General features: G+C 37.7%; 1 protein-coding gene across 1 annotated transcript; it reads left to right on the top strand.

The window, feature by feature from the left end:
- Positions 1–8,267: 8,267 nt before the first annotated feature.
- Positions 8,268–25,696, top strand: LOC149954456 (F-box only protein 31-like). Its single transcript, XM_090169075.1, has 10 exons — positions 8,268–8,304; positions 8,371–8,546; positions 8,833–8,895; positions 9,116–9,243; positions 9,643–9,807; positions 10,270–10,350; positions 10,604–10,713; positions 12,532–12,691; positions 13,688–13,920; positions 25,395–25,696. The coding sequence occupies exons 2-10, from the start codon at positions 8,390–8,392 to the stop codon at positions 25,555–25,557; spliced, it is 1,260 nt and encodes a 419-aa protein (XP_090025201.1). The 5' UTR covers positions 8,268–8,304; positions 8,371–8,389; the 3' UTR covers positions 25,558–25,696.
- The last annotated feature ends 440 nt before the right edge of the window (positions 25,697–26,136 follow it).

A 26,136-nucleotide genomic window follows, 5' to 3' on the forward strand; every position in this document is an offset into this window, starting at 1 on the left:
CTTCATAATCACGTTCAAATGAATCCAATGAGCCAACTGATCCCGCTGAAAATGCAGCTAATGCTGAAACTCGCATGCTCTTGTTAACATGGGATAAATAAATAAAACTAGGCTTAGTTTAAGATTCTAGTTTTGGTCACATAGACGGGTTTTTTTAAATTGTCACTTAATTATGCGAACAAGGCTAATATCTTTTTAGTATTTAAAAAAAATCATACCAAAAATTACTCTTCAAGAATATTTTTTAGAGTGAAATTCAAAGTTTGATCTCAACTAGCTGATCGTTTAGTTTTTTCTGCATTTAGACTAACGAAAATAAGGAATATGAATGGTTTTAAAACAATTAATTGTTCTAAGATTGATCTTGGTAAAGTGTTTTGTGATGGTTCAAATGTGCGTGCTGTGAAAGTAAGTAAAGTATTGATCTCAACCTTGAGAAAAGTGTTATACACTAAACATAAAACTACCTCATGTAAAACTTTATGTAAGATGTACCAGATACATACTAACAAAATACTAACCTAGTTAGAAAAAAACATAAATAGTAGCCCATATAATAATAATAACAGTGGTACCTGATTTAAAAAAAATAAAGTATCTGATATACAAAACGTGCCTTGTATAACAAAATTCACTAGTGTTAAAGAAAGTAAATGTTAAAAATCAATCATCTGATGTTAAAAAATACGACAACTGTGGTGAAATAATTTCAGTTCGAAATCAAATTGACCCATATTTGGCGGTTGCAATTTCAAAAATTAAAATGGCATTTTTTAATTTATAAGGGATATTTTAACAATTGTATAATTAAATTCCAAAAGAAATTAGTATGTCGGTGGCTTACATGGAAATATTTTTTTTAGAAATCCAGATCATGATACATGAATAAGGCATGGTCTAGTTTTATTTTTTTCTGAATCTGAATATAGAAAATTGAGAATTATTGAAATAATTTCAGAATGTTATTGAACGCTTTTCTGTTGCTTTCCACATTGTAAAATGGTTACTCTAATTTTATTTAAAAAGTTTAATTTACGTTTGTTATGGTTGATATAAGGTTAAACAAGTGACGTTTTAAGCGGTGTGCTAAAGGTTTTTTAAAGGTTGATTTCATCTTACAATATAGTTTTTTTAGAGACGTGTTGTTAATTAACACCGTTGATTTTTTAATGAATAAAAAGTTTAAATAACTTTTTTTCGACGGTTTTAAATGTCGTTTTTTTGCCGGGCCTTGTTGACGATATCGAAAGGTTTTTTGTTATCGAATTTATCACAGTTTTAAAACCGTTTATCAACGGATTTTCGATACCCGTCAATAATTAGAGCATATCGTTTAAGCCGCTAAAACTTCAATAGTTATGCTGTGAAACGTATAGGGAAATGCAACAGGACGATAGAGATCAGAGGATATTTACATAAAAATACGATTTATTATGTACAAAATTACATATTGACCTAAATAATTAGTTAACGTGTAAGTCGTTCTACATAATGCTCTTCCCCTTGTTGTTTTCAGGTATGGGCTGAGTGTAGGCGCTCTTGCCTGTGACCTGAGCTTGTGGCACTTGGAATAAGTAGGACTGCGCCTTGACGATGGGGGTTAAAACCCGGACGGTGTGTCCCATTCGGTAGATCATTGGCTTGTGCTGAATGATGGGCTTGGGAATGTAGATGACAGGCTGAGGAACTCTGAAGACGACCTCTTTGTTGTGGATGATTGGCTTCGGGGCTTCGATGATGGGAGCGGGTAGGTTCAGATGGATTTCTTCGCTGACCATGCTGTTTCCCGGAAGATCAATGTTGGCATGGGGAAGGTCCACCACTTCTTGGGCACCTTTTGGTAGGTCGATGACAGGAGATTTGTAATCGAACGACGGGGCAGAGTAGTCGATAATCTCCCCAACCTCTCTGTGAATTTCACTGATGGCTAATCCTGGTTGGGCGACTTCGACGGGCAGAGGTTCTTTGATAACCACGGATGGGTGAATCAGAGTCTCGATAAGATCCGAAGAAACAACACTTTCAGAAGTCAATGGTGCGAATGGATGCAACGCAGTCTCACCAATCGGAACTTGTACAACCGGTTCGTAGTCAATGGATTTGCCAAAACACTGTTTTGAGAACAAATTAATATTTTAATTCAAAGCGCATTAGCAATTTAAATCCAGAATTTAAGAGTTTAGAAAACACATCACATAGAAACATGCTTACCATCGCGATCAAAGCGATGAAACTGTAAACTCGAAACATGCTGCACATTAACGGAAAGGAAATGTTGTTGATATTAGCTTGCACCTGGAAGTTGTGGTTGGCTTCTAGGATAGAAGCCCCTTTTTATATCACATTGTGTTAACGTTTCTGAAAAAAGAACAAACTGGAAAATTGAGAAACGATTTTTTTAATTTGATCGCCGCAGTTTTGAAGACCTTCGTTTTGAAAAAAAAAACAGTTGGCAAGAAAAAAAAGATATACCTATCCTCGTTAGAGTTTGCCCCTTATATTTTTTACTATCCACATAACGGTATAAAAATAGTTCAGTGATAATCAACCCACCAGCTCATAATATGACCCGGGTTCAATTTCTGGCCAAGATCTTATTTAATATTAAAATAATTAATTAATTTTAATTTATGAATATTATTAATTTATAAAATAAATTGAAGTTAATACGTTTAGGAATGTCGTTGTGGCTTAAGATGTGTCGGTGTTTCTGTGGTAGAACACTCGGCTGGCAAGCAGCAGGGCTCGACATCAAATCGCCGGATTAGTTTTCATTCAATAGACAAACCGCAATATTTGAAATTCTTCTACGCAATAATTTAAATCTAACATGACATCTCGTTAAATTTAAATAAGAACCAAAATGTAAAACTCTATTAACTATTAATATACGCTTCCGATTAAGCTAAATTTAAAATTTTTAGACGAGCGTAATAAGCGTCGGTGGTTCTAAGGTAGAAGTCTGGCCGGTCAAGCAGGAGGGTCCGGGTTCAAATCCCAACCGATGCTTTCGCAAATTGATAATAAGACGTATACCGTGAACATTAGGTGGAAACCTTGCCATTTGGATGCTAAGACGTTTAACATAACCCTTAACGCTCGGTCCGTCCCAAACGTCAATAACTAGTAGCAGACGGAGAGGAGAGAAACAAAAGCGCCATGACATACAAACTATACAAACACATATCCACCCATATACAACCCCCTCACACCGTAATAGACACGGTGATTGCAAAACCCCTCCAAGGGAATAGTTAAACAACGAACCAATTATTAAAAGCACTAATTTGTCCATCGCCTTTAAGAACCCAGTTTTTGATGCTCGTTCCGAAAGCATTTTCAAAGACTCGTTAGAAGGCTCTTTTTCAAAATATCTTATTATCTGTGTTCGGCTCAGTTTTTTCAATTCTATATTGTAGTACCAACAGTTCATCTTCATAGTCCTTAAACTCTTCCCTAATTTCTTTCCTTATTTGACTGTCTTCAACAAACTAAAATTTCTTCTGTCAAAACTGATAAGCGGACCGACCTTGTTTAATACGTGATCTTGTTATGTAATTTCTAATGACTTTCTGTTTACAAAATTTTCCAAAAGATGGTTGTACATGTAAGAGTTCGATACGAGAATTTATGTTTAGATTAATTAATGCAATACACAAAAGATTAATTAGAAAATTTGATTCATATAAGAGGATCTTCGAAAAAATACTGTTTATTATTTTCTTTGTTCAGTCTACACGCATTTACTCGTAAGAGTTCGATACACGAATTTATTAATGCAATTTTTTACGCAGTTTTTTAAAGGATTATTAAATAATATTTGAAAATTAACGTTTATAGTATTAATACGCTTGTCTTTGTAGCAACATATTCAGACTGATTTGTTAAGAGTTGATGATTATGACAAATATCAACAATGCTGGATTAAATAATAATCCTAAGAGTACATTATAGAATCCATGTTTGTAATATTCTAGAGTATAAATTTTAATTAAGACAGAGTAATTTTAATTTTCTTACCAGGTTATTATCCCTAGACAGACTTGGTCCCATCGTTTGTGACCAAAGGTTAAATATTTGAAACATGTTCGATTGCGGTCTTTTATATCATCCCAGAGCAAAATCAATAATAACATATTCGATATCAAGTGTTGTTTTTATGGTATTATAAAATGTTAGTTTTTGGTAAATTTAAACACAACGTAAATGATTTTTGTTAATGTACACGAAAAATAAGTAATGGTTGGTTATAATACAAAATATAAGTTTTTAATAAACTTTAAAGACAATGTATACGTTTTATTTTAAGGTACCCGAAAACATTTTGTAGACGGTTACGTAGCATTAAACCTTTTTATAATATTGACCAAATGGAAGAAACTTTAAGTGGATCAGGAACCTCACACCGAGTTAATGGCATAATCATCCAACAACAAGTCCTGACTGCCTCTTTATACCACCTCAGAACCAACTGAGGGGAAAGGGTAAACAACGATCAATTCCATTAAGTATCGTAACACTGCCGAATATTGTATCAGAGTCTAAGAAAAGTCCTCCAGCTATAACATCACTTGAACCTTTGATAACTGACGTAAACGAAGTTAACGTTGCTAAGCTTAAAAATTTCGTGCGGATTTTAACCCGCTTTATGCAAGAAGAAACGCCAAATATATGTTCATGGACTGGGTTTAACATTATCATAAACAATAACAAAACGTTAAAGCCTGATACAGTGGGATACTTGCCAACAATAAATGCACCGGCTGCTCAAATGTATGTGTCACGTAACCCTTGGCTAAGCAACGTGTCCAATATTTTTGGGAGGCCGACTTCAAGTGGGACTTCACACAATGTTGAAATAGTAGTGTTAGAGGCGCAACGTACATTGCTATAGTGTTCAAAAATAGATAGGTGTTAGTGGAAAGATTTGGTTATTCAACGAAACAGGTCGAAAACTAAAGCTGATTTCCAAGTGGTTCTAAGCCAAGTAGTAGATCCTGTTGAAAGTTGTTTATGATAAGAGCCTCAATAGTAAAAATAGAGCTTCCAAATGTGCAGGGAGAGTGTTGTGGAGCCAATGGGGTTGATAAGGGTACCATCCCCCAAGCGGAGCTTAATAGAGCCTGCAGATAGAAATGGTAGTTCAGCGGAGCGAAACACATTTGTATTTATATTTTTTTGTGCTGCCAGAATCGAGGTTAAAACTATGGGAGTTTTATGTACATGAGCTGGAATAAAAATTAATATGTCTCCAGTGCTAAGGAGAAATGGCCTTATGTTACTAACGGCTGGGCCAAAAATGGTCCATGTTTATCTGTTGCGGAAATCGTGCATTGGGGTGAGGGAAATTCCTCCTTTCTCACCATTGATATCGACGGTGCCCTCGGAACGGTGATTGAAGCTGGCTTTCTTTGGACTGGAAGCGAATGGATACTCGCTACAGTACGATGAGTGATGGTCGGTCTCGCCGCTGTGGTTGCAGTGCAAGATGGAGCTTGGATATCGATATGACTTGCACGTCCCTTTAGGGCACTTCTACTAGTAATTCGTTAGTTTGCAGGAGAGGAGCGGTGGTCTGGGCGTCGGCGCTGGGAGCTGCGTGGCTGGCAAGTGTGGTGGTGAAGAGTTCAAGTATCTGGTCAGTGGCGACTTTTTTCACACTCAGAGGCTTGGAGAGGGTGGCCAACAATTGCAGCTTTTCGAGGAATTCTGCGGTGGAGTTAGTACCCATGTGCATCATTTTTACCCGTTAGTCAGCTGAGAGGCCATTAGAACATAGTTGGTTTTCTCCGTTTCCAGCATGTTGTTTTAAGCTATAGAGCAGAGAGTCATGATCTCCCGATAATACGTTACGGGTTCTTCGGCTGGCTTCTTTAGTCGAGTTCCGTTCTGATCACGTACGCCTCCCAGTCAGTCCAGGTAAAAGTGAAAGTATTACACCGTAGCTGGATGGAATATCAATTAAGCACCTTGCCCTGTTATTCGGTCGAGTGGCGTGAGATCTTCTCGACATCCGACTGAACCGTGGCGGCTTGACTACAGAGCGGAATAGAGTCAATGCGGAATTTCGGAAAATTAAAGCTGAAACTGTTCTTACTAGAAGAGTTCCCAAATTCCGGAGATAAAATAAATTAATTATTTGAAACCACAATTAATAAGGTAACAAAACATGCAAATTTTGAAACATTAACCTATAAACACAGACTTTCTTTAGTTCTTGATAAGATTGGAATTCAGGGATTTTTCCAAAAATGATTAAGTTGGAAATTTATAATCACACCGGATTCAATCTAATTTTCAGTTGGACTAAGCCTGGGAGTATTTTTCTAGTGTCATTTTGGATTAATGCCATATTGAATTATACGCCTGAGAGATTAGTATGTGTCTTACAACTTGATTTCGACCTTTATAATTGTTTTCAAATTTAATTGAATTTAGGGAATCCTAGTAATTCTTGGTAATTACCCAATTTTAAATTGATCTTAATGGGTAAATCAAGGCAAGGTTTTTATAGATCGTTTTAAGTATATATATTTTGCTTTTAAGGTTTGAAGGTTTAAACTAATTATATCGTAACTTTAATATTGCATTTCTAACTTTTCTAAGAGTATCCCTTGATTTCAGTCTTTATAAAAGTATACCACCCAGCTCAATGTTAAACCGTTAAACTGCATTTCGGATTGTTCTTAAGTCAAACTTAACTTTAATAAATGGAGCTCCTCCTAAAATGTTAATAATTTTTTCATTTTTGGCAACCATGCTTTTTTTTAAAGCAAAAAACATAATTTAACGTATGCTTAAAGAAAAATTCTGGATTTGAGACGTCATAACTTCAGAGTAATATTTAAAAATTTCGAATTATTACGTCGTAGTCCATTTGAAGAAACGACAAACTCGATGAAAGGATTAGTTTCGGCAGTGAAGATGCAATGTAGGTTTCCGTGGATGAATACACTCCGCTCGTGGTTATGTTCACTGACTTCTCAAAAACGTGCATTTCAGTAGGAGTAAATATTAAGTGCATTTCCTAATTTAAGATAAAATATAATTCGTAAGGTAAATGGTAAGATTTGACAAAAATCTAAAATGGAGTGGTTTCCCTTTGGCTAATTTGGTTATTAGTAGGTAAACTGACTAAAAAATTTATATAAAAGACGAACTACAAAACTAACTCCCCTGTAAACAATCCGCTGTTGGGTCTCTTGTTGGCTTATATTTAGCCTTGGTGTGTTTTCGAAGCTACTAGAAGCATTAAATAAAATTAAAACTAATGGCAACTCGAAGTTCGCAAACCTCAAGCTGCGAGATGCGTTCAAAAAAACCGGCAATTATTAGTATTTGAAAGGGTGTATATTATTATGATTATTTGATTGGAATGATAAGTCAGAGTTTACTAAATCAAGAAATTGATATTATTATATAGATTAAAATTTACATTATTAATGTATTATTATTATAGTGCAATATTTTTCACTTAGCTAAACCGTCCAACGAAATTAACTAATTTTAATTTGTTACAAAAGTGACCAAAATTGACTATTGTATTGCTATTTTTAATGATGGGTTTTGCAATATATAACAGGAACCTGCGACAAGATACGGAGATGATTACAAAGAGATTTCGCTGAGCTGGCTTCCGAATTATGGTGCTTTGATAAAACCCGACCTAAATGGAAGGCCAATTCAAAGATATTTCGTTCTCTTTGTAGAAGCCTCCGATTTAGGACGCGTACTCTCCAATATCGGAGGCCATTACACGAAATATCTTTGTTGTGGGCCCCTACTAAGCATGCTAGTAGGCAGGCAAACCCACGGGCCTATTTAAGGGTGGTTGGGTGAGAGGGCTATCATGTTTTTACTACCTCAGTAAAAAACCCATGAAATGTAATCCTGGATACGCCCTTGCCACGCGCAGACCGATTGCACCTGACCCCATTTCCGTTTTCATCAAAACAATTGCTAAAAAATATTAAAATAAATATACTATAAAAATTATATCATTCGAAAAACAAGGACATTTATCAAAATTTACATTTTTTAATATATGGACCATATAACAAGGTGAAATATTTGAAGAGGTATACCTTTTAAATGTTTTTTTTATTTCAAACAACCACGTACAATATCTATTCCATCTGCCAAAAACACCTAGAATATCTATTCCACACGCTGCTTTCAAAAAACGTAGGCTTGAGCATGCTAAAACAAAGGGTGAAAGATAACATTAAGTCACGCCTCCCTCTAAATCACGCTTTACCATTGGCTGAGACGAGTCCGGAGTCGTCGAGGAATTATCGGTTCGTGGTAAACGAATGTGTAATGATGACGACTTTGAAATTATATTAACGTAAAGCGATTCGGATTCTGTAGGAACTTCACCGTGCAAATTATGGAGCTATTGAATATAGAGGATCTTCCACAAGAGATTTTGATGCACGTGTGTTCTTTTCTCGAGGCATACGAAATTCGATGTCTGTCGTTGGTTTCCCGGAAATTCAGAGATACCACGGATTTCGAAAGGATTTGGAGAAGACTGTGTTATACGGGTATGTCGTTGCACTCGTGACAAATTAAAACTCATTATAAACATAAATTCGTGTCCACTTTAATTGAAATATTGTTAAAGAACAAACAATTTCACACAATTTATTATATAAAAAAAAATTGTTGTAAACTGTATAATTTGGGCTAATAACGACCAGATATTTGTTAATTAAATTATTTCAATGCGAACTAATATTATGGCTAGGCTTAATAGTTTCCATCTTCACGCATTCGGTAACTGTCCTTGCGTTGTAGGTGCATTATGTTACCTTTTTTTATTAATTTCAGACTACAACATTGAACTTGGCAGCATTGAAAAGCGTTTTAGCGCCAGAAATTTCTACACGAAAAGTACGTATTACCACAAATATAAAATATATATTCTAGAGGTATCTATATCCAATATAAGCTTATCGTTAATGATATTCGCTTGAAACAGGCGTGTACCGATATAAATTTCGTTAGATTTTAAGCGTGCTGATTGACGAAGAACCAATAGTAACTTTCAAATCGTTATTTTCAACAATAATGTTTAAAGATAAAAATTCTAAAAGCTTTCTTACTATTTTAGCAAGAATTTTTATTAACCTAGTCGCTCAAAAGAATACTTTTAATTTTGTAGTATTGCATCCGTATGGATTTATCATGGGTCTTTGGCGACTCTCGGTGAAATATTTCGGTGGTCTTCTGGATATTCAGGTAAGACTTCAAAAAGGGAGTATCAAGGTGGTCGTCGGATCAACGAATTTCATGTTTTTGCCGCTTGAAACACCGTGTAGGGTGAAAAGATAGTAGGAGCCTCTATTCCTACTAAATCACCTTATTCCAAATTCGACCTTTTCCTAACAGGCGCTCCTCCTAGCTTAGTTGAACGTGATTAGTTCATAACTAGGGGAAACACTCCTATCGTTCTATTATACCAAAGTGTAGATTTGGCGGAGTTTGGAATGGAGATTTGAAACAACCTTGCAATCCCTCAATTTTCAGTTATACTCTCTTTAAAAAGGGTGCGTTCAAACATTAAACAGTGGACGTACACCCAACAAGTAAACATGGTCTAGTTACGCTCATAATTTGTGTCAATTTTCCTTACCGTAGTACGAACAGGGCCAGCTGGTGGCCATGGAGCTGTACGCTCCGTATTTCTTGGGCTGCGCACATCCTCTGAAGAGAAGAAAGCTCTTCTCGGTCGGGTTCGATTCGGACGGAGAACGAGTCTTGATTCTGACCTCTGCTGGAAAGGAGGCCAAAATTCGACTTCTGGTAAATCGAAACTCTCATTTGAACTATTTTAATTGCGCGAAGAACCTACGTAACTGCCCTCTGTGGCTAAATCACTAGGATTCGGTGGGTAGTTGTGAAATGCTCAGAGATTTATAATAAACTAGGATAGCCGAAAAGGGCGATTGAACAACGTTCCACTCTATTTCGTCGTCGTGTACCCTGCTGTAGCAAAAAGTAGTAACAGACCATCGTACACTATCTAGTTATAGAAGCATATAAACTAAGGTTAATAAAAAAATACCTGTCCGTGTAATGTTGCTGACTACCTTGAAATTAAATCCCCGTTAATTCATTATTATTCAAATTGGTTATTTTAATGCAAACCGTAATAAAGGGTGACCAAACTTTATAGAAATCTTAAATGTACTTCATCTCCACTAGTGACCATCTGATAAGCATAGGTATATTATCTCTGGTTATGTTCCGTATTATTGTTTTTAGAAAAGAAACGACATCAATGCTTTTGAAGTTTCCCTTTTGAAATCTGAAAACCCATTGCCAAACCTAACAAGCCAAGAGGAGGTAAAGTTTGTATTCTACAGACCATTTTCTATTTGCCAGCAGGCTCGATGAGACGGGGCCCGTACACCCTGGGGCCCATGTTTGAATAAAAGAAGTTCACTTTTCGTTGAAAACTAATAGCTATGTACAGATATATAGGGGCTCTTGAGGCCCAGAATTGTTTTCTCGAGGCCCGGGCCTGCTCTCGGCGGACCTGCTTATAAACGTTTGGCCGTTCTGATTTACCCCTACCAAAATTCCTCGATTTGAATAGGAATTCCAAAAGTGGCTGAGAGATCAAGGCTACGGACCTTTGGCCCCAGGCTACGACCCGGAAATTGACAACCCAGCTGAACTTCGGAACAGGTTCAACGCCAACTATTGGTAAGCAAAATCAAAGAAAATATAGGATAGTAATAGCAACTAATTTTCCCTAGGGAATTAAAGAGGTTTTAAATCATAAAAAACTTTTGTTTCACGCCATTTTGAACAAACCATGATTTTGTTAATTTCATGAACGGTTGCTAGTAGGCATATTTGTCTTATTGCGATAAAATACCATTTATTTAATTTGTTATTTTCTAAATATTCAGCCAGGTAATCTACGTGAAGATAGTATTTTTAAAAATAAAGCGCATTACTCTAATCAATGAGATATCTTTATTTCGGTGTAAACAACAGGATTTTTTTAAGACATGTCACACTAAATTTATATATTTCGTCAATATTTTAAGAAAGGTCCTTTTTTATTATCGGCGGTTCGTTTCCCCGAAAAGGTCGTTAGTGTCCCCAGGTCCCAGAGGTCGGGAAGCGGGCTACCTTAAGTGGTTTCTTCCCCTAGCGTAGGGCAAGGTCAGAGCTCATCTCCTTTTATTACTCTTCCATTTCTTAAATCCAAAAAGAAAACATGCCAATGGTCAAATCGCCAAACCGTCCGAGTTTCTCGGGAAAAATGTTTTTCCTTTCGTTGTGACGAATTTATGACTTTATTTTGAAAGTGTATGCTGGGATTTTGGGGGAATATTTTTACTTGTCAGGGGATTTTACTTTTTTGTATAATTTATTAGTTTATTTTGGTGGGTTAGTAATTGGGGTAATTGCCAAGCCAACTGCCAAGCCATGATGAATAAGCCATAAAGCCATCTTCCGAATAACTTTTAAAATTTCTTAGTATCAATTGTAAATCATAAATAATTGTAGAACTGTATTATGACTACTCGTAATTTTTGGATTGGGTAGTGTAAACTCCTCCCACCAAAGCGTGACCCCCACGTGACCCGCGACCCCAAGGTGCCCGGATGTCCTGGGACAACAAAAAGAAGGAGCACGGAGAAAAACAAAATAAAGGAGGAGATAGAACGAGGCAAGGAAGGTTTTCTTCCTGAGTTCAGGTGCATAAAAAAAGTCCCAAAAGTCCGGGTGTACCACGGAGTCGAAACCAAACTCGAATTGTCGAGATAAAATCCTGGGAGGCTAGGACAAAATAATTTAATTCACGGTCGTGGCAAACAGATTTAAATCCAAAAGCTGACCCAATACAAGGAATGATCATTCCCCGTTTCGAGAGATATCAACGTCACCTCAAGCTCTACTCTTCCTCTGTGGCCATCTAATCAAATTTCTTCAAGTTTCGTCTTTCCGAGGTGCCGTGCGTTTCATCCGATTTCTCCGAACTATCACGATAAGTACTTTCTCGAAAAATGGCTTGGCAGTAATTATTAATATTGGGGATTAGTAAATAAATTGTGTTAATATTTGGATAGTGTCGGGGTTTATTAGTGGGTGGGTAGAAACCATTATTGTTGGGTTGGGAGTGTAGGGGAAGTTAATCGTTTTTTTGTGTAAATTGATGTACACGGTTGCCTAAGAACCTCATTGATAGTGTATTCTTGTGTCCTGATTAAATGACCATTGGCATCGTAAACCCGGAGTAATAAGTTTTCATATCCCTAGTTTTATCTTACGATTTCAGGAGCTCCGAGAACCTTGTTTTTGTAGTCGCTAGGGGGAAACCAAAGGTAAATAGTAAAGTATAATTAATTAGCGTTACAGACAATATACAAAATTGTGTCCTTCAATCGAGGCGAAATGGTGGCGGCCATGTTTTGGCGCGAAACAGTTTATTTCGCCAAATAGTTTTGTTAAAACATAAGAAAGCTTGTAGATTCTGATTGCTGTTATAATTTCGTTATTGGCATCCAGGAATTCGTGCACTTTCTACAGAATCGGAGTGCCTCGTAAGAAACCAATTTATCCGATACAACCAGGGCTCTTCAAAGCGAATTACAGCGTCTACGGCCCGGAACTCATTATGCTCACGTACAACGAAGACGAAACCAAAGCCACAGCCTTGAAAATCACGGTTAGTTATGGCAGTTGGGTAACTTATAACGTACTAGTCGCCCGTTTAGAGTAGTGATAAATTTTAACTGTACTCCAATTAAAACACTAACCCTATCTGTCGCTTTAACCTTCGCGACTGACATAAGCCTTCTCTTCCTAAATTAACTGACTTTAGAACATCTAGATACAGTTTAAAGCTTTGCCAAAGGTAGTGTCTGTGTTAGTATTTAACTTTTATATTTTCAATTCCTAAATTTAACTTTTCTGTAACTGACTATTCGTATTTCCGCGAAAATTGAAAAGAAAATGTTTTTGCGTCCGATACAAAACGGCGTGATACATAAGGTAAAATGCAGCTTTTCACTTTGAGAAAGAACGTATTCAGGTAAACCAAGGATAAGTGGGCAACAGCCTGTGCACCTCGTGTTTCCCGGAAGGTGGGCTGGCGGAGTACTTCCGCCTCACGGCCAGAGGTGCCGGGTCCGATCGCAGCTTTTTACTCCTAGTTAATTGGTTTTCTCTCTAGTTCTTTCCATAATGAATTGTTGCCGTTAACAGTTAATAGTACGTGAAGGGAGCTATTGGCTTCATGGCATGAAGGGCTTGTCACCATCCTTTTACGCTTTAAAACCAGGCATTTTTATATTAATGGCATTAAAGGTCGTAGGATAATTTGGGCCTAAGATAGCTTATTTAGTATAAGCCTAGCTTATTATTATTAAAAAAATCCTCCGTTTTCCTCGCGTAATAGTAACCCCCTTTCAGCCGGTAATAATAATCAGCTAGGCTAATACCCAAGGCACCACCTTAGGCGTAAGTCATCAAGCGATTTTAAAGCCAATAATTCAGGTGGCCGGGTTACAAAGGGGGACAAAACTACACGAAGGCGGATAATCTTCTGGGAATCAGAAATAAAGAAGATTGCGCTGGGACCTCCTACTCTGTTGAGCTAGTGGGCCTTGAAAGAAAGCTGGTATGCCTTTAATAATCTTTATACATTTTTGGTTTGATCTAGGGTGATATAAACGTACCTACCGGAAATGTGACCTTTTTGGCAAACCTCAACCACCCTCTGCATGACATCACTTGGGAAGATCAAGAGAGCTGTGATTCTTTGAAACTGGTTGAAGCCGCAAATGTTCCCTACGTTCACGAGGACTTCACAAACACGCCTCTTGGGGTCTTCCGAGTTCCAGACGACCTCTCTAACGAGTTCGAAGAGCCCCTCCCAGAAAACAGCATTGGAAGGTAGCCGTTTCATTATCAGTCTAAAAATCATATTGCATTAGTCTATAAGCGAGAGAACAAGACTTTGGTACCAAAGATTATTAAGTGATACCCTCTCATTAGCCTAAAGCTCAGGAGAACGGGTGGGAGGAAAGGTCCTGTGCTGGAGAGAGAAGATAAACCCTCTAATTAGCCTAGAGCTCAGGAGAAAGGGTGGGAGGAAAGGCCGTGTGCTGGAGGGGGAAGATAAACCCTCTCAGTAGCGTAGAGCTCAGGAGAACGGGTGGGAGGAAAGGCCGTGTGCTTATAAAGCGTGGCATGTGAAATTGTGTAGGCAAATTGGTTCTATTAATGGTGGCTCAAGATCGGATGAGTGCTGGGCCGCCTAAAGTTAGCTATCACTAAAACGTGGTGTTGGCCAGGTAGGTCATGCCTCCCACTTTAATTCACAGTTGGCCGGCAGTTATCTCCGGTGCCTTTTCAATAGCGCTGAGCTAGCACTTTTTTGCTACTAGGGTAGTACACCGCGGACGACTAAATCTGGACTATTAAACGTGCAGTCGGCCGACGGTCATATTTCGAGCAGATAGTGGACGGCTTTCGGGAAAGTAGGGCCGACGGAAAACCGACACCATCGGGCCGATTTCTTTGCGCTACTGGGGTATGATTAATTTTTGAACTCCCTTTGAACCTTGGTTGGAGTAGGAACCTCCAATAGTTAATTTTTGAACTTTAATTACCCCTTTTTTAACAATGACCATCCGATGGTTTATTGGACGTCAGGGCCGTCTTTACATAATTAGAGGCCGCTAAGCAAAGCTATGGGCGAGACCCCTAATAACCCCACCCAAGTTTCTAACCTCCAGTGCGAAGTCTATCGTCACTATAGTCTACAACTATCGGTTAAAATAGTTTCACTTGTCCTACTAAAGGTTACTAGAGAAGAAGCTTATTCTGAATTTAAAAAATACTAATAATCAAAAGTCTTTATTCGTTTTAGATTTACCCTGGTTATAGACGCGACTAAATATGAAGTTTAGGACTTTTGAGCAATGTTAAATTTTTTTTTGATTAAAATTTCTTTTGCATTTCAAAAATTGAAAAATGGGGCCTTTTTGCCCAATGGGAAAGACGGCACTGTTGTATGTATAATGAAAATTAATTGGTTCAATACTGAACCCTTTTAAAAATGGAACTTTCAAATGAACCTTTTCTAATATCAGTGTAACCCCCCATGTTGTTGCAAGGGAAATTGTTATAACTGGAAATAAGAAGTAAAAGTCTAATCAAGTTGGGAACAATAGAATAGGCGTTTATTAGCATGAGATGCAAAGGCAGGACTGCTAGAAAATATAAAATAAATATCCTAGGATACAGCGACCTCTAACTACCCTCCTGGATCAGAGATCCCTAATTTTTTAAGATGTTGCTGCATCTTCGGACTAGGAATTATTTTGGTCAGTTAATCGGCAAGATTCTCCTCGGTCCTCACGTATTTGAGAGAAATATCATCTTGCTCAATAAGATCTCGAACATGAAACATCCGGAGATATATGTATTTAGATCTATCTGACGTCATATCAATTTGTACGACTATTGGTTGAAGTACAAATGCTGTTAGCCCGATTTCTTTCAGTAGACTCTTAATCCATGTGCATTCTTTCACCACTTCACTGAGAACTACAAGTTCAGCCTCAACGGTACTTAACGCGGTACAACGTTGTTTTCGGCATGTCCAACTCTATTTCACGGCAGCGCCTCCTAGCTTAATTACATATCCACTGAATGATTTTCGATCTTGAATATCTGAACCCCAATCAGCGTCAGTATATACTTGAAGTGGTTTTCCACCTTTCTCAAATTTCTGTGATAGATTCTTGTTATCATTGAAGTAACGTAAAATATGCTTCATGCCTGTCCAATGGTCAGCAGACGGCCTGTGGTTAAATTGACTCTGGTATGTCGCTGAGAATGCGAGATCGGGTCATGTGTGGGTGGCCAAATACAAAAGGCTTCCAATTACTCTTCGGTATATCGTGGCTTTATCCATATCGAGATCTTGACCATCATCACATTGTTTGTATTTCACACCTAAGCATAGTGGTGTGGCTACTGCTTTCGAATAGCGCATACCCATCTCCCTTAACAGTTCAGTCGCAAAGAGTGCTTGGTTAAGGCGAGGGGCTGATCACCCGCGTAATCGGTGTACAGAGCCGTACTTTTGACTGTACTAATGGGATTACGCGTAATCTTTGAAGTCCCTGCCTTTGGTAATCTAAGCGTAATCCGGTGTTCAGATTTTCTAAGAGTGGATAGCCCCTCGGGTTAATGAAAATAACAACGTTATTCTCAGTTCTACGAATTTTCGTGGAGGGAACGTGCTAAGCGGTTCCTAATTCTGTTACATCGAAATGTCCTTTTAGTGCATTCTTTAAGGCATCGATCGCCTCCAGGGTTTCATAGAGCACCAAATCGTCCACGTAAGTAGTGACGATGAGAGTTCCGTCGAAATGATAATATACACAAGGGTCGGCTCTTGATATTTTAAGGCCTTGGGAACATAACAGTGCGTCCAAATGTCTATTCCATAGACGTCCGGATTGGTGAAGACCGTAAATACTTTTACGTAGTCGCCAAACGTAGACCTTGGTTTTTAGCTCTTCATTGGTATGTGCATTTGGAAATTGTTTCCTTAAGTCTTCATTTAGACCGTCAAAATCTTCTAGTATCTTTAAATAGACTTCTTCGTCTAATTCCGCTTTTAGGTAAGCTGCAGTGATGTCCAAATGTTCAATATGCCAGCCCATTTCAACAGTTATTCCGAATAATAGCCTGGTGGTTTTCGTTTGAGCGACTGGTGAATACGTTTGGTCATAGTCCATTCCAGGGATCTGGGTGTAACCCAAAGCAAGAAATCCGGCTCGGTGTCTCGCTAATTTTCCTTCTTCATACTTTGTTTTGAATATACATTTAGCTTTAACTGTCTTTCTGTTTTTCGGTCTTTCAACAAACTCAAAAGTGTCATTTCTCATGAGGTTTTCTGCTTCTTCAAGCATAGCTTTTCGCCAATGTATACCTCCTCCATTTAATGCTTCTTTGCTTGATCGAGGGTCTACTGGTTTTTCTGTAGAATGAGCACTATTACACCTTCTGTTCATCACGAAATCTTTGGTCCAAATTGGGGTTAATATTTCTCTGCCACTCCTAGTTAGTTGAGGTATGCTTTCGGCAACAGCGTCATCTACATTAATAGCGTTCCCCGAATCGCCAGTACTACATTCGTCTTCGTTGCTTGGATCAGGTTCTGCGTCGCGTTTATTGACTGGTTCCATTTCGTCATTATCCGCATCCCTATCGTCTAACACTGGTACATTCAAAATGCGCCATAAGAAGTCTTCCAGGAATTAACGTTTTTCGATCGCTTCATCAAGTTTTACTTTCATTGGGAAGTTGTCTTCATCGAACCTGACGTTACGGCTTAGGAACACTTCGTCATAAGTTTCGTTCTATAGACGGTACGCTTTGGCACAGCCGTCATATCCAATGACTATCCACGCTACTCCTTAGGGGAAAGTTTTGTGTCTCTTTTATCATTCATTGCCCAGGCTCTGCATCCAAATACTTTCAAGTGCGAGGTTACCACTGGTGTCTTCTTCCAACGCTCAAGCGGCGCTTGGCCATTGTTTGCTTTCGTAGGACAACTCTTCCGAATGTAAACGGCAGTGGCTACTGCGTCAGCCCAAAAATATGTTGGCATACCGGATTGCATCGCGCCACATCCATAATCGTTTGATTGGCTCGTTCCGCCACTCCTTTTTTTTTGAAGCGTGCCTGCCAGGTACCGTTAACTGTCTGTTAGCATGTTTTTGAATGAGTTGGACATGTATTCCCCTCCATTGTCACTTCTTAATGCAGCGATCTTGGTTTCGTGAAATGTTTCAACTTTTCTTCGATACGCGTCGAACCTTTCCTCTACTTGGCTTTGTCGTTGCAATATATGCACTTCGGTGTACCGTGAATAGTCATCCATGAATGTTACGAAGTAAGAACCTCCTCCTTTCGATTTGGGTTTAATTGGTCCAACAACATCAGAATGTACCAAACGAAGAGGCTTGTCTTCTCCAGTTAAACTTTTCTTTGGGAAAGATTTAGATTTCAATTTCGCTTCCATACAAACTTCGCAACAACTGGTGTCCTTCTCTTCACCAACGTCCATAGTTCACGTACCGTTTCGTTCCAAATCCTCAACTGCCGAAACATGTAAATGACCCAATCTCCAATGCCATAATCGCTTTGACTCTGCTAGATTAACGGACGTCGTAGTAGGGTTTGGTCTGGTATCGGCTTCATTTATACTATAGAGACGACCTTCTTTTCGACCTTCAGCTATGAATTTTCCGTCCAGTTCTATTCGTGCTAAATTCGCTTTCATGATTACATGATACCCCTTGTCAGTAACTTGGCTAGTTGATATTAAATTACCCTTCAAATCAGGTACGTAGACAGTATTTCTCAAAGTCAAATTATAGTTTCCACGGTCATCCAGTTGACTACGGCCTTTCGCTCTGTGAAAGTAATGAATTTGTCACGTTGGGATGGCATGTGATCGGTTGATCCACTGTCAACCACCCAATGACCATTTGAGCCTCTAGCGGTGTACTGCGTCGCAAAGAGGGCTGCATTACGGAGTGTGCTATTGCTTTCTTGGGCTACTTCCTGTTTGTTGGTGAAAATTGTCATATTATAGGTATTGACTGGTAAAAACTTAGGTTGACTATTATGTTCGTTGTGAGTGCAATCTACAGCAATATGCTCAAACTCAAGGCATTTGTAACATCTGTAATTGGCATGGGATTTAACTCTACACTCCTTAGGGTTTGGTGATTGTGTGTTTCTACTTGAATTTCCTCCTCTAGCCATGCCACCTCTGCTTCTTCTATATGATGTTCCACGTTTTTGGACACTGAATTGCGTTACTAAAGCTTTATCTTGCTGTGATTCTTTTCTATCGGGCTCGTAATTCTTCTCAGATTGAAAACGGTGCCTCTTCAAGTAACTTGAACTTCAAAGAAGTCATAGTTAAATCTTCTTTTGCAATTCGCAGAATTCCAGCAAGATATTAATATTCTTCGAGTAATCCAAGTACTGCAAATCCAGAAATAACTGCATCAAACTCAGCATTTCTAACTTTGTGATAGAGAGCATTTTGTCTTGACAAATAGTATCCACTGTATCCTATGGTTTCATCAGGTTTCTTCTCTGTGGTCACAATATCTTTCATAAGCAAAAGGCCATGCCATGTGTCGTACTTGGTATCAATGCGCTCTAAGGTTTCCCAAATGTCTTCCGCTGTAGTACAGTCTACTATATCGTCTAGACTTTCATCATTTACTATTCTGTAAAATATAGCCCTCGCTTTATGGTCTACAGCCTTTTGCGCAACTCTTCAATCTGCTCCATATCCTGGGTCCACAACAACCCAACAAGACTTTGCATCTAACAAACCTTGGGCACGCATTGACCAGTGCCTACTGCCTATAATTATTGACATTTAATTTGTCTATTCGGTAGTCGTCACCCAATTTCAGTTTGATTTTCAATCTGTATTTTAGCTTTACCCTGTAAACGTGGCCACGGATACGGCTTTACTCGAAAACTTTACTTAACTTTACTTTAGTTACAGTTGGTCGAAAATTTATTCATGAGCCCGCTGATATCCCGAAGGCACAATAGAATAGGCGTTTATTAGTATAAGATACAAAGGCAGGACTGCCAGAAAATATAAAATAAATATCCTAGGATACAGCGATCTCTAACAGAAATAACCAACACATTTTTCGATATTTGAAATGCATATATCTCATTAAATATAGGCACCTTCAGGCCAATTTTTATCTTGTTAATTACGCTTATTAATGTAGATTAAAATGTTAATTTATTGATGGTTTAATCATACGTATTCTGAGAATCTAAATATGAACGTTTTGTATAAATGTGTTCGATATTGAAATGCATATACCTCAATGATTATAGCCGCACCCTGGTCAATTACATCAGAAGCCTATAATAAGAGAAGCCTCTAACTCGCCCAAAATCGTGAACCGTCTCGTTTTAGAACTAGAGGTATTCGGAGGGATACCGATTTGTTAAGCCGATATCTGGCCATAAAATATAGTCATTTCGATATATTCATACCGAGGGACTTCAGTTGTGCAAATCAACAGTGAAATCACTAGAAATAATGTAAATTTAGTAGCATTAGTAACTTTAATCAAATAAATATTGAAATCACTTGAAATCTGAAATCAATGGGATTTTGCTGGGGATTTTAAATTTTGAGACTCGCCTCGTTTTGATTGAACTTGGTAATTTCTCCATTATAAAGGTAATAAATGTTAGAACTGAAGGCGATATCTCCCTATAATTTTATCAATACGCTTTGAAAAACGTTAAGCCTTGCCCGTCCTTTGCGTTTAAAGTTTTAAACCAAGGATACGTTTCATGTTTGCCAATCGTCGCGTTTGGAGAGCAAACTACTTTTTCGCTACAAAGACTTCATGTAGCGCTCACGAGATTTGCTAATCCTAAACCTTCTTTGCTCCGTGTCGAAAACTAGACGTTTCAAAAGTTTTACGTTGGCGGTATAGGGAGTTAGAGGTTTATCTTACTATAGGCTTCCGATTACACTTATTAATGTAGATTAAGATATGTATTTTGAGAAATCACTTAATTTATATATCCCACTATTTTATCAAAATATTAAAGTTTGGTTGAAATGTGTATTATGCTAATAATTTTAAATTCCAACTAATTTTACTACTAATTGATTTTAGTTTTAAAATATAATTTGATGTTTTCGTGTTTTTTCGCTATCTAGAAGCGTTTTGATATTATTTAGTATAGTTTATAATTTAGGTCGTTCCGTCGCGAGTTCTCCTCCATCTTAAAATTAAATTGTTTTGAAAACCATTCCGCCCACCTTGCGGCGGAATGACGTCGGTGAAAAGATTCTGAGGCTTAGGACCTGTTGCAAAAGTCTGCTTTGCTAGAATCGCATATGTTAAATTCTATGGGCTAGCACTTTCGCTAGGGCTTTGGCAACAGGCCCTTAGCTGTCTATTCAGTATGGCCGGAGAATAGAATTAATCTTGAGTTAATCAGATTTAATCGAGATTTACTCAGCTTAATTGAAATTTAATCAACTTCATCGAGATATAATCAACTTCATCGAGATATAATCCGCTTAATCGAGATTTAAACAAATTAATAACTAACTTGATTTTATCAAGATTTAGTTCATTGAATCATTTTAACCATGATTTAATCGTTTTTAACCGACCAAGAGTGCAAACTTAATCATCGAAGTTAACTTTCCTTCGGTGTGGTCTTGTGTACTTTTTGTAATTATTTATTGAAACTGTTACAATTAATCGCGGTTTGATTATAAGAACTATATTTAATCGTTTAAATAAATTCAATATTTAACCCGAACTTAGTAACGTTAATTATTGCTATCGATTTAAATAGTTTAATTACTAATAATACTAGGGCGTCACAAAACCCCAACGGGAATTTTTACAAAAACCTGAGCGGAACGAGCTAGCGACAATATAAATAATTCAAATATTGAACACACATTTAAAGAAATTAAGGTAATAACTTTTATTTTTATGACATTCATATCATAGTAGTTTCAGCCTCTCCAGTTCTTTTTTTTTAAAAGCTAGCCCGGTCTTACTATTGACTTTCAAAAGTCGTTCTACGTTAAATCTGGGATCGAAAATTATGCCATGCCGAGAGCGAATTCGTTGGGTCCGAGATCAACAACTGCTTGCTCAAGTGTTAAGCCCTGGGAACGATGAATGCTGATTGCGTAAGCAAGTTGCAGTGGGAGTTGCTTACGAGTACAAGTGGCTGCCCCCTTTTTAAACGAAACGGTGTCTGGTGGGATCGGTATCAGATTGTTGTATAACGACGGACCTGAGTGTGTATGTTGGAAAATTAACAAGTACACAGTGGCAACTCGTTTAAATACTCGCGAGTATCGGTGGAAATATAGATAATATCAATGACTTTGCCTATAGTACCATTGCCAGTTTCCCTATCTCTCAATAAAAAAAACCCTCGAAGGGATTCCCCTCATCAATTACTGTTTTCGAGATATTTCTGCGAATTATCAGAGCCCCCACCCCCTCCACTTCTCTACAAAACGTTCCCGTACAACTCGCTCCTATCCCCGCTGAGCGCCCCCCCCCCCCTCTACCCTCTCGCTCTCTCTCTCTCTCTCTCTCTCTCTCTCGCAACCCGTGGCTCATACAATTCCTCTTTATCTTCCGCCCCCCTCCTTTGAAACTTACTAAGGGACGACCGTTCCTATCCCCGTCTAGCACCCACCTACCTACTCGCTTTCTCTCTCTCTCACAACCCGTGGCTCATACCATGCCTCTTTATCTTGCGCCCCCCCCCCCCTCCTTTGAAACTTACTAACGGACGGACGGACGAACGGACAAAACTTTCCCATTGAACTCGCTGCTAAGAGAGCTTCGCTCGCTCCGCTCAATAAAGTGAATAATATTTAGTACGATACGAGAAATCCTAAAATTCAGATTTATCGCCTTATTTTCGAGAGAGGGGAGGGGAGGGGCTTTAAAAAAGTTATACAAGAGGCAAAAACGTTTTACAAGACGCGATGCCAAAAAGTTCTCCAAGAGGAGATAAATGTTTCAACGCATGCGCTACGCTTTCTCGCCCAGTGCGGCTACCAACTTTCTCTCCACGCGGATTTCCTCTCTTTCTCCCAAGACAAAAAAAGTTTCTCCCAAGACAAAAAAAGTTTCTCCCAAGACAAAAAAAGTTTCTCCCAAGACAAAAAAAGTTTCTCCCAAGACAAAAAAAGTTTCTCCCAAGACAAAAAAAGTTTCTCCCAAGACAAAAAAAAGTTTCTCCCAAGACAAAAAAAGTTTCTCCCAAGACAAAAAAAGTTTCTCCCAAGACAAAAAAAGTTTCTCCCAAGACAAAAAAAGTTTCTCCCAAGACAAAAAAAGTTTCTCCCAAGACAAAAAAAGTTTCTCCCAAGACAAAAAAAAGTTTCTCCCAAGACAAAAAAAAGTTTCTCCCAAGACAAAAAAAAGTTTCTCCCAAGACAAAAAAAAGTTTCTCCCAAGACAAAAAAAAGTTTCTCCCAAGACAAAAAAAAGTTTCTCCCAAGACAAAAAAAAGTTTCTCCCAAGACAAAAAAAAGTTTCTCCCAAGACAAAAAAAGTTTCTCCCAAGACAAAAAAAGTTTCTCCCAAGACAAAAAAAGTTTCTCCCAAGACAAAAAAAGTTTCTCCCAAGACAAAAAAAGTTTCTCCCAAGACAAAAAAAGTTTCTCCCAAGACAAAAAAAGTTTCTCCCAAGACAAAAAAAGTTTCTCCCAAGACAAAAAAAGTTTCTCCCAAGACAAAAAAAGTTTCTCCCAAGACAAAAAAAGTTTCTCCCAAGACAAAAAAAGTTTCTCCCAAGACAAAAAAAGTTTCTCCCAAGACAAAAAAAGTTTCTCCCAAGACAAAAAAAGTTTCTCCCAAGACAAAAAAAGTTTCTCCCAAGACAAAAAAAGTTTCTCCCAAGACAAAAAAAGTTTCTCCCAAGACAAAAAAAGTTTCTCCCAAGACAAAAAAAGTTTCTCCCAAGACAAAAAAAGTTTCTCCCAAGACAAAAAAAGTTTCTCCCAAGACAAAAAAAGTTTCTCCCAAGACAAAAAAAGTTTCTCCCAAGACAAAAAAAGTTTCTCCCAAGACAAAAAAAGTTTCTCCCAAGACAAAAAAAGTTTCTCCCAAGACAAAAAAAGTTTCTCCCAAGACAAAAAAAAGTTTCTCCCAAGACAAAAAAAAGTTTCTCCCAAGACAAAAAAAAAGTTTCTCCCAAGACAAAAAAAAGTTTCTCCCAAGACAAAAAAAAAGTTTCTCCCAAGACAAAAAAAAAGTTTCTCCCAAGACAAAAAAAAAGTTTCTCCCAAGACAAAAAAAAAGTTTCTCCCAAGACAAAAAAAAAGTTTCTCCCAAGACAAAAAAAAAGTTTCTCCCAAGACAAAAAAAAAGTTTCTCCCAAGACAAAAAAAAAGTTTCTCCCAAGACAAAAAAAAAGTTTCTCCCAAGACAAAAAAAAAGTTTCTCCCAAGACAAAAAAAAAAGTTTCTCCCAAGACAAAAAAAAAAGTTTCTCCCAAGACAAAAAAAAAAGTTTCTCCCAAGACAAAAAAAAAAGTTTCTCCCAAGACAAAAAAAAGTTTCTCCCAAGACAAAAAAAAAGTTTCTCCCAAGACAAAAAAAAAGTTTCTCCCAAGACAAAAAAAAAGTTTCTCCCAAGACAAAAAAAAGTTTCTCCCAAGACAAAAAAAAGTTTCTCCCAAGACAAAAAAAAGTGTATCTCAAGACATGAACTTAATTTTGTCCTGTTTGGCGTGCCATATGTTTGGGAAGGAAGAGATGTATAAAAATAAATCAACAGCAACAGAACGTCTGTATCTGGTGACTCAACAACCACTGTTGATGTCTTGGGAATATTTAAGGCATGGAGAAGAATAATTGTGTCCGCTTCCTCTTGAGAGCGGGACTTCAGACACGCATTAACAGGCTGGTTGCTTTTAGTTTGCAATCCTTAGGTTACGACGCACCATTTAAGTTTATTGGATTCCGACACACTATGTTTCAGTGAGAATTCGCTAATATACTCCGTTAGCTCAGATTTTAATTTTTCAGTTGATAAAAGTTCCTTCATAGAAATGTTGCTTATTATCTCGAATATGATAGTATGTGGAATTTACTCCAGATCGCTTGTTTCGTAGATTTAGTTTCAGCGAGTTTTCTAAGTATCGATCAAATACCAGCATTTGTTTTGAATTCCAGACCGGACTACTAGTAGAAAGCTACTGTAAGAACACCATACTTATGGTAAGAAGAAACTACGGTCAGGGCCGTCTTAAGCCATGGGCTAAGTGGGCTACAGCCCAGGGCCTCCAGCCAGTTTGGGGGCCCCGGAAAGGCCATCCATACCGCCTCTACTCTAGGGATAAGGGATTAGTTAATTAAATATTATTTATACTCATTTAATATTATGTATCTTTTAGTTACGTCTAAAGTAATTTGACTCATCGTCACATCACGTATCATACGGTACCAACAATTTCTAAAACCTAACAGCGAGTCACTGTCAGTAAAAATCTTATTTTCAGTAGGACTATGTTATACTTTTGAAATTAAAAGCTTTGGTTTGCTTATTGTGTAGTTGAATTTAGACAACGGACATACAAAGGCTGACCGTTGGGGATCGCAAAGGTCTTAAGAAATAATTTAGCCCATGGACCCAAAAGGTCTTAAGACGGCCCTGACTACGGTCGTTGTAGAACTGGTTCTCAGTAAAAACGTAACTTGCGGAAAATAATGACTGTCACACTACTAGGAAATCTAATAGATAACACTTAAATATGGTTTTAATTACTGTCTTTTATTTTTTCAGGTTTCAAGGTCTTTGCCAGCTTGTGGAAGAGGACAATCAGAATCCTTGGTTTTCGAAGGGACATTGGGTGATATTGGACCACGACACATTTGTCTTCATTTTCCTGGAACTTAACTGGATGAACATTTACTACAGGGTGACTGATCCGCCATTCGCGAAATAAATCTAAATCTAAAGTTTTAGTTTTTAAATGTTAATTGTTGCTGAAACATATATGTGATAGAACTAACACTAATAGTTTTAATTATAATTTATACTAATAGTACTTTATTATTTTTGTACTGCAAGGGCTTTTAGTTATAGTTTGAAAATATTTTTTATTCATAACAAAATATAAGCAATCGAGGTAAAAATTATATTAAAATGCCAGTATCATTTTTTATAAAGTCAAATTTACGAATAATGATGAGGAAAAGCTAACAGCGTCTACTTCAACCGCTACCTCTCTAGGTTTCTATGTGGAAATAAAGTGGGCGTAGAGATAGTGTTCGGTCACGAATTGACTACGCGCGAAGAAGTGATTCCGAGGTTCATATTTTCTTTGCACAGACTAACAAACAAAAATGTAATAATTTTGCAGTTCCCGATTTATCGTGGCCATTGGCGGGCTCCCAAATGGCCACTTTTTTAAAGGCCTGCTCATCTCGCGCTCCATAAACTTTGATCAGTGAAAATTCGATAATCTCTTTCGCTCTTTTTTAAGTGGCGAAATTTTCACTCAAAACAGCTCAAAATGATAGGA

The sequence above is a fragment of the Leiobunum rupestre genome, chromosome 3, assembly GCF_980474605.1.
Source record: "Leiobunum rupestre chromosome 3, qqLeiRupe1.1.hap1, whole genome shotgun sequence".
NCBI lineage: Eukaryota > Metazoa > Arthropoda > Arachnida > Opiliones > Sclerosomatidae > Leiobunum > Leiobunum rupestre.

What these genes read in the sequence shown, in the direction of transcription:
- LOC149954456 (XM_090169075.1), top strand. Translation starts at nt 8,390, where the DNA reads ATGGAGCTATTGAATATAGAGGATCTTCCACAAGAGATTTTGATGCAC. An exon ending in GAGAAGACTGTGTTATACGG is followed by an intron (nt 8,547 to 8,832) that starts GTATGTCGTTGC and finishes TATTAATTTCAG; the next exon opens with ACTACAACATTGAACTTGGC. An exon ending in CAGAAATTTCTACACGAAAA is followed by an intron (nt 8,896 to 9,115) that starts GTACGTATTACC and finishes TTACTATTTTAG; the next exon opens with CAAGAATTTTTATTAACCTA.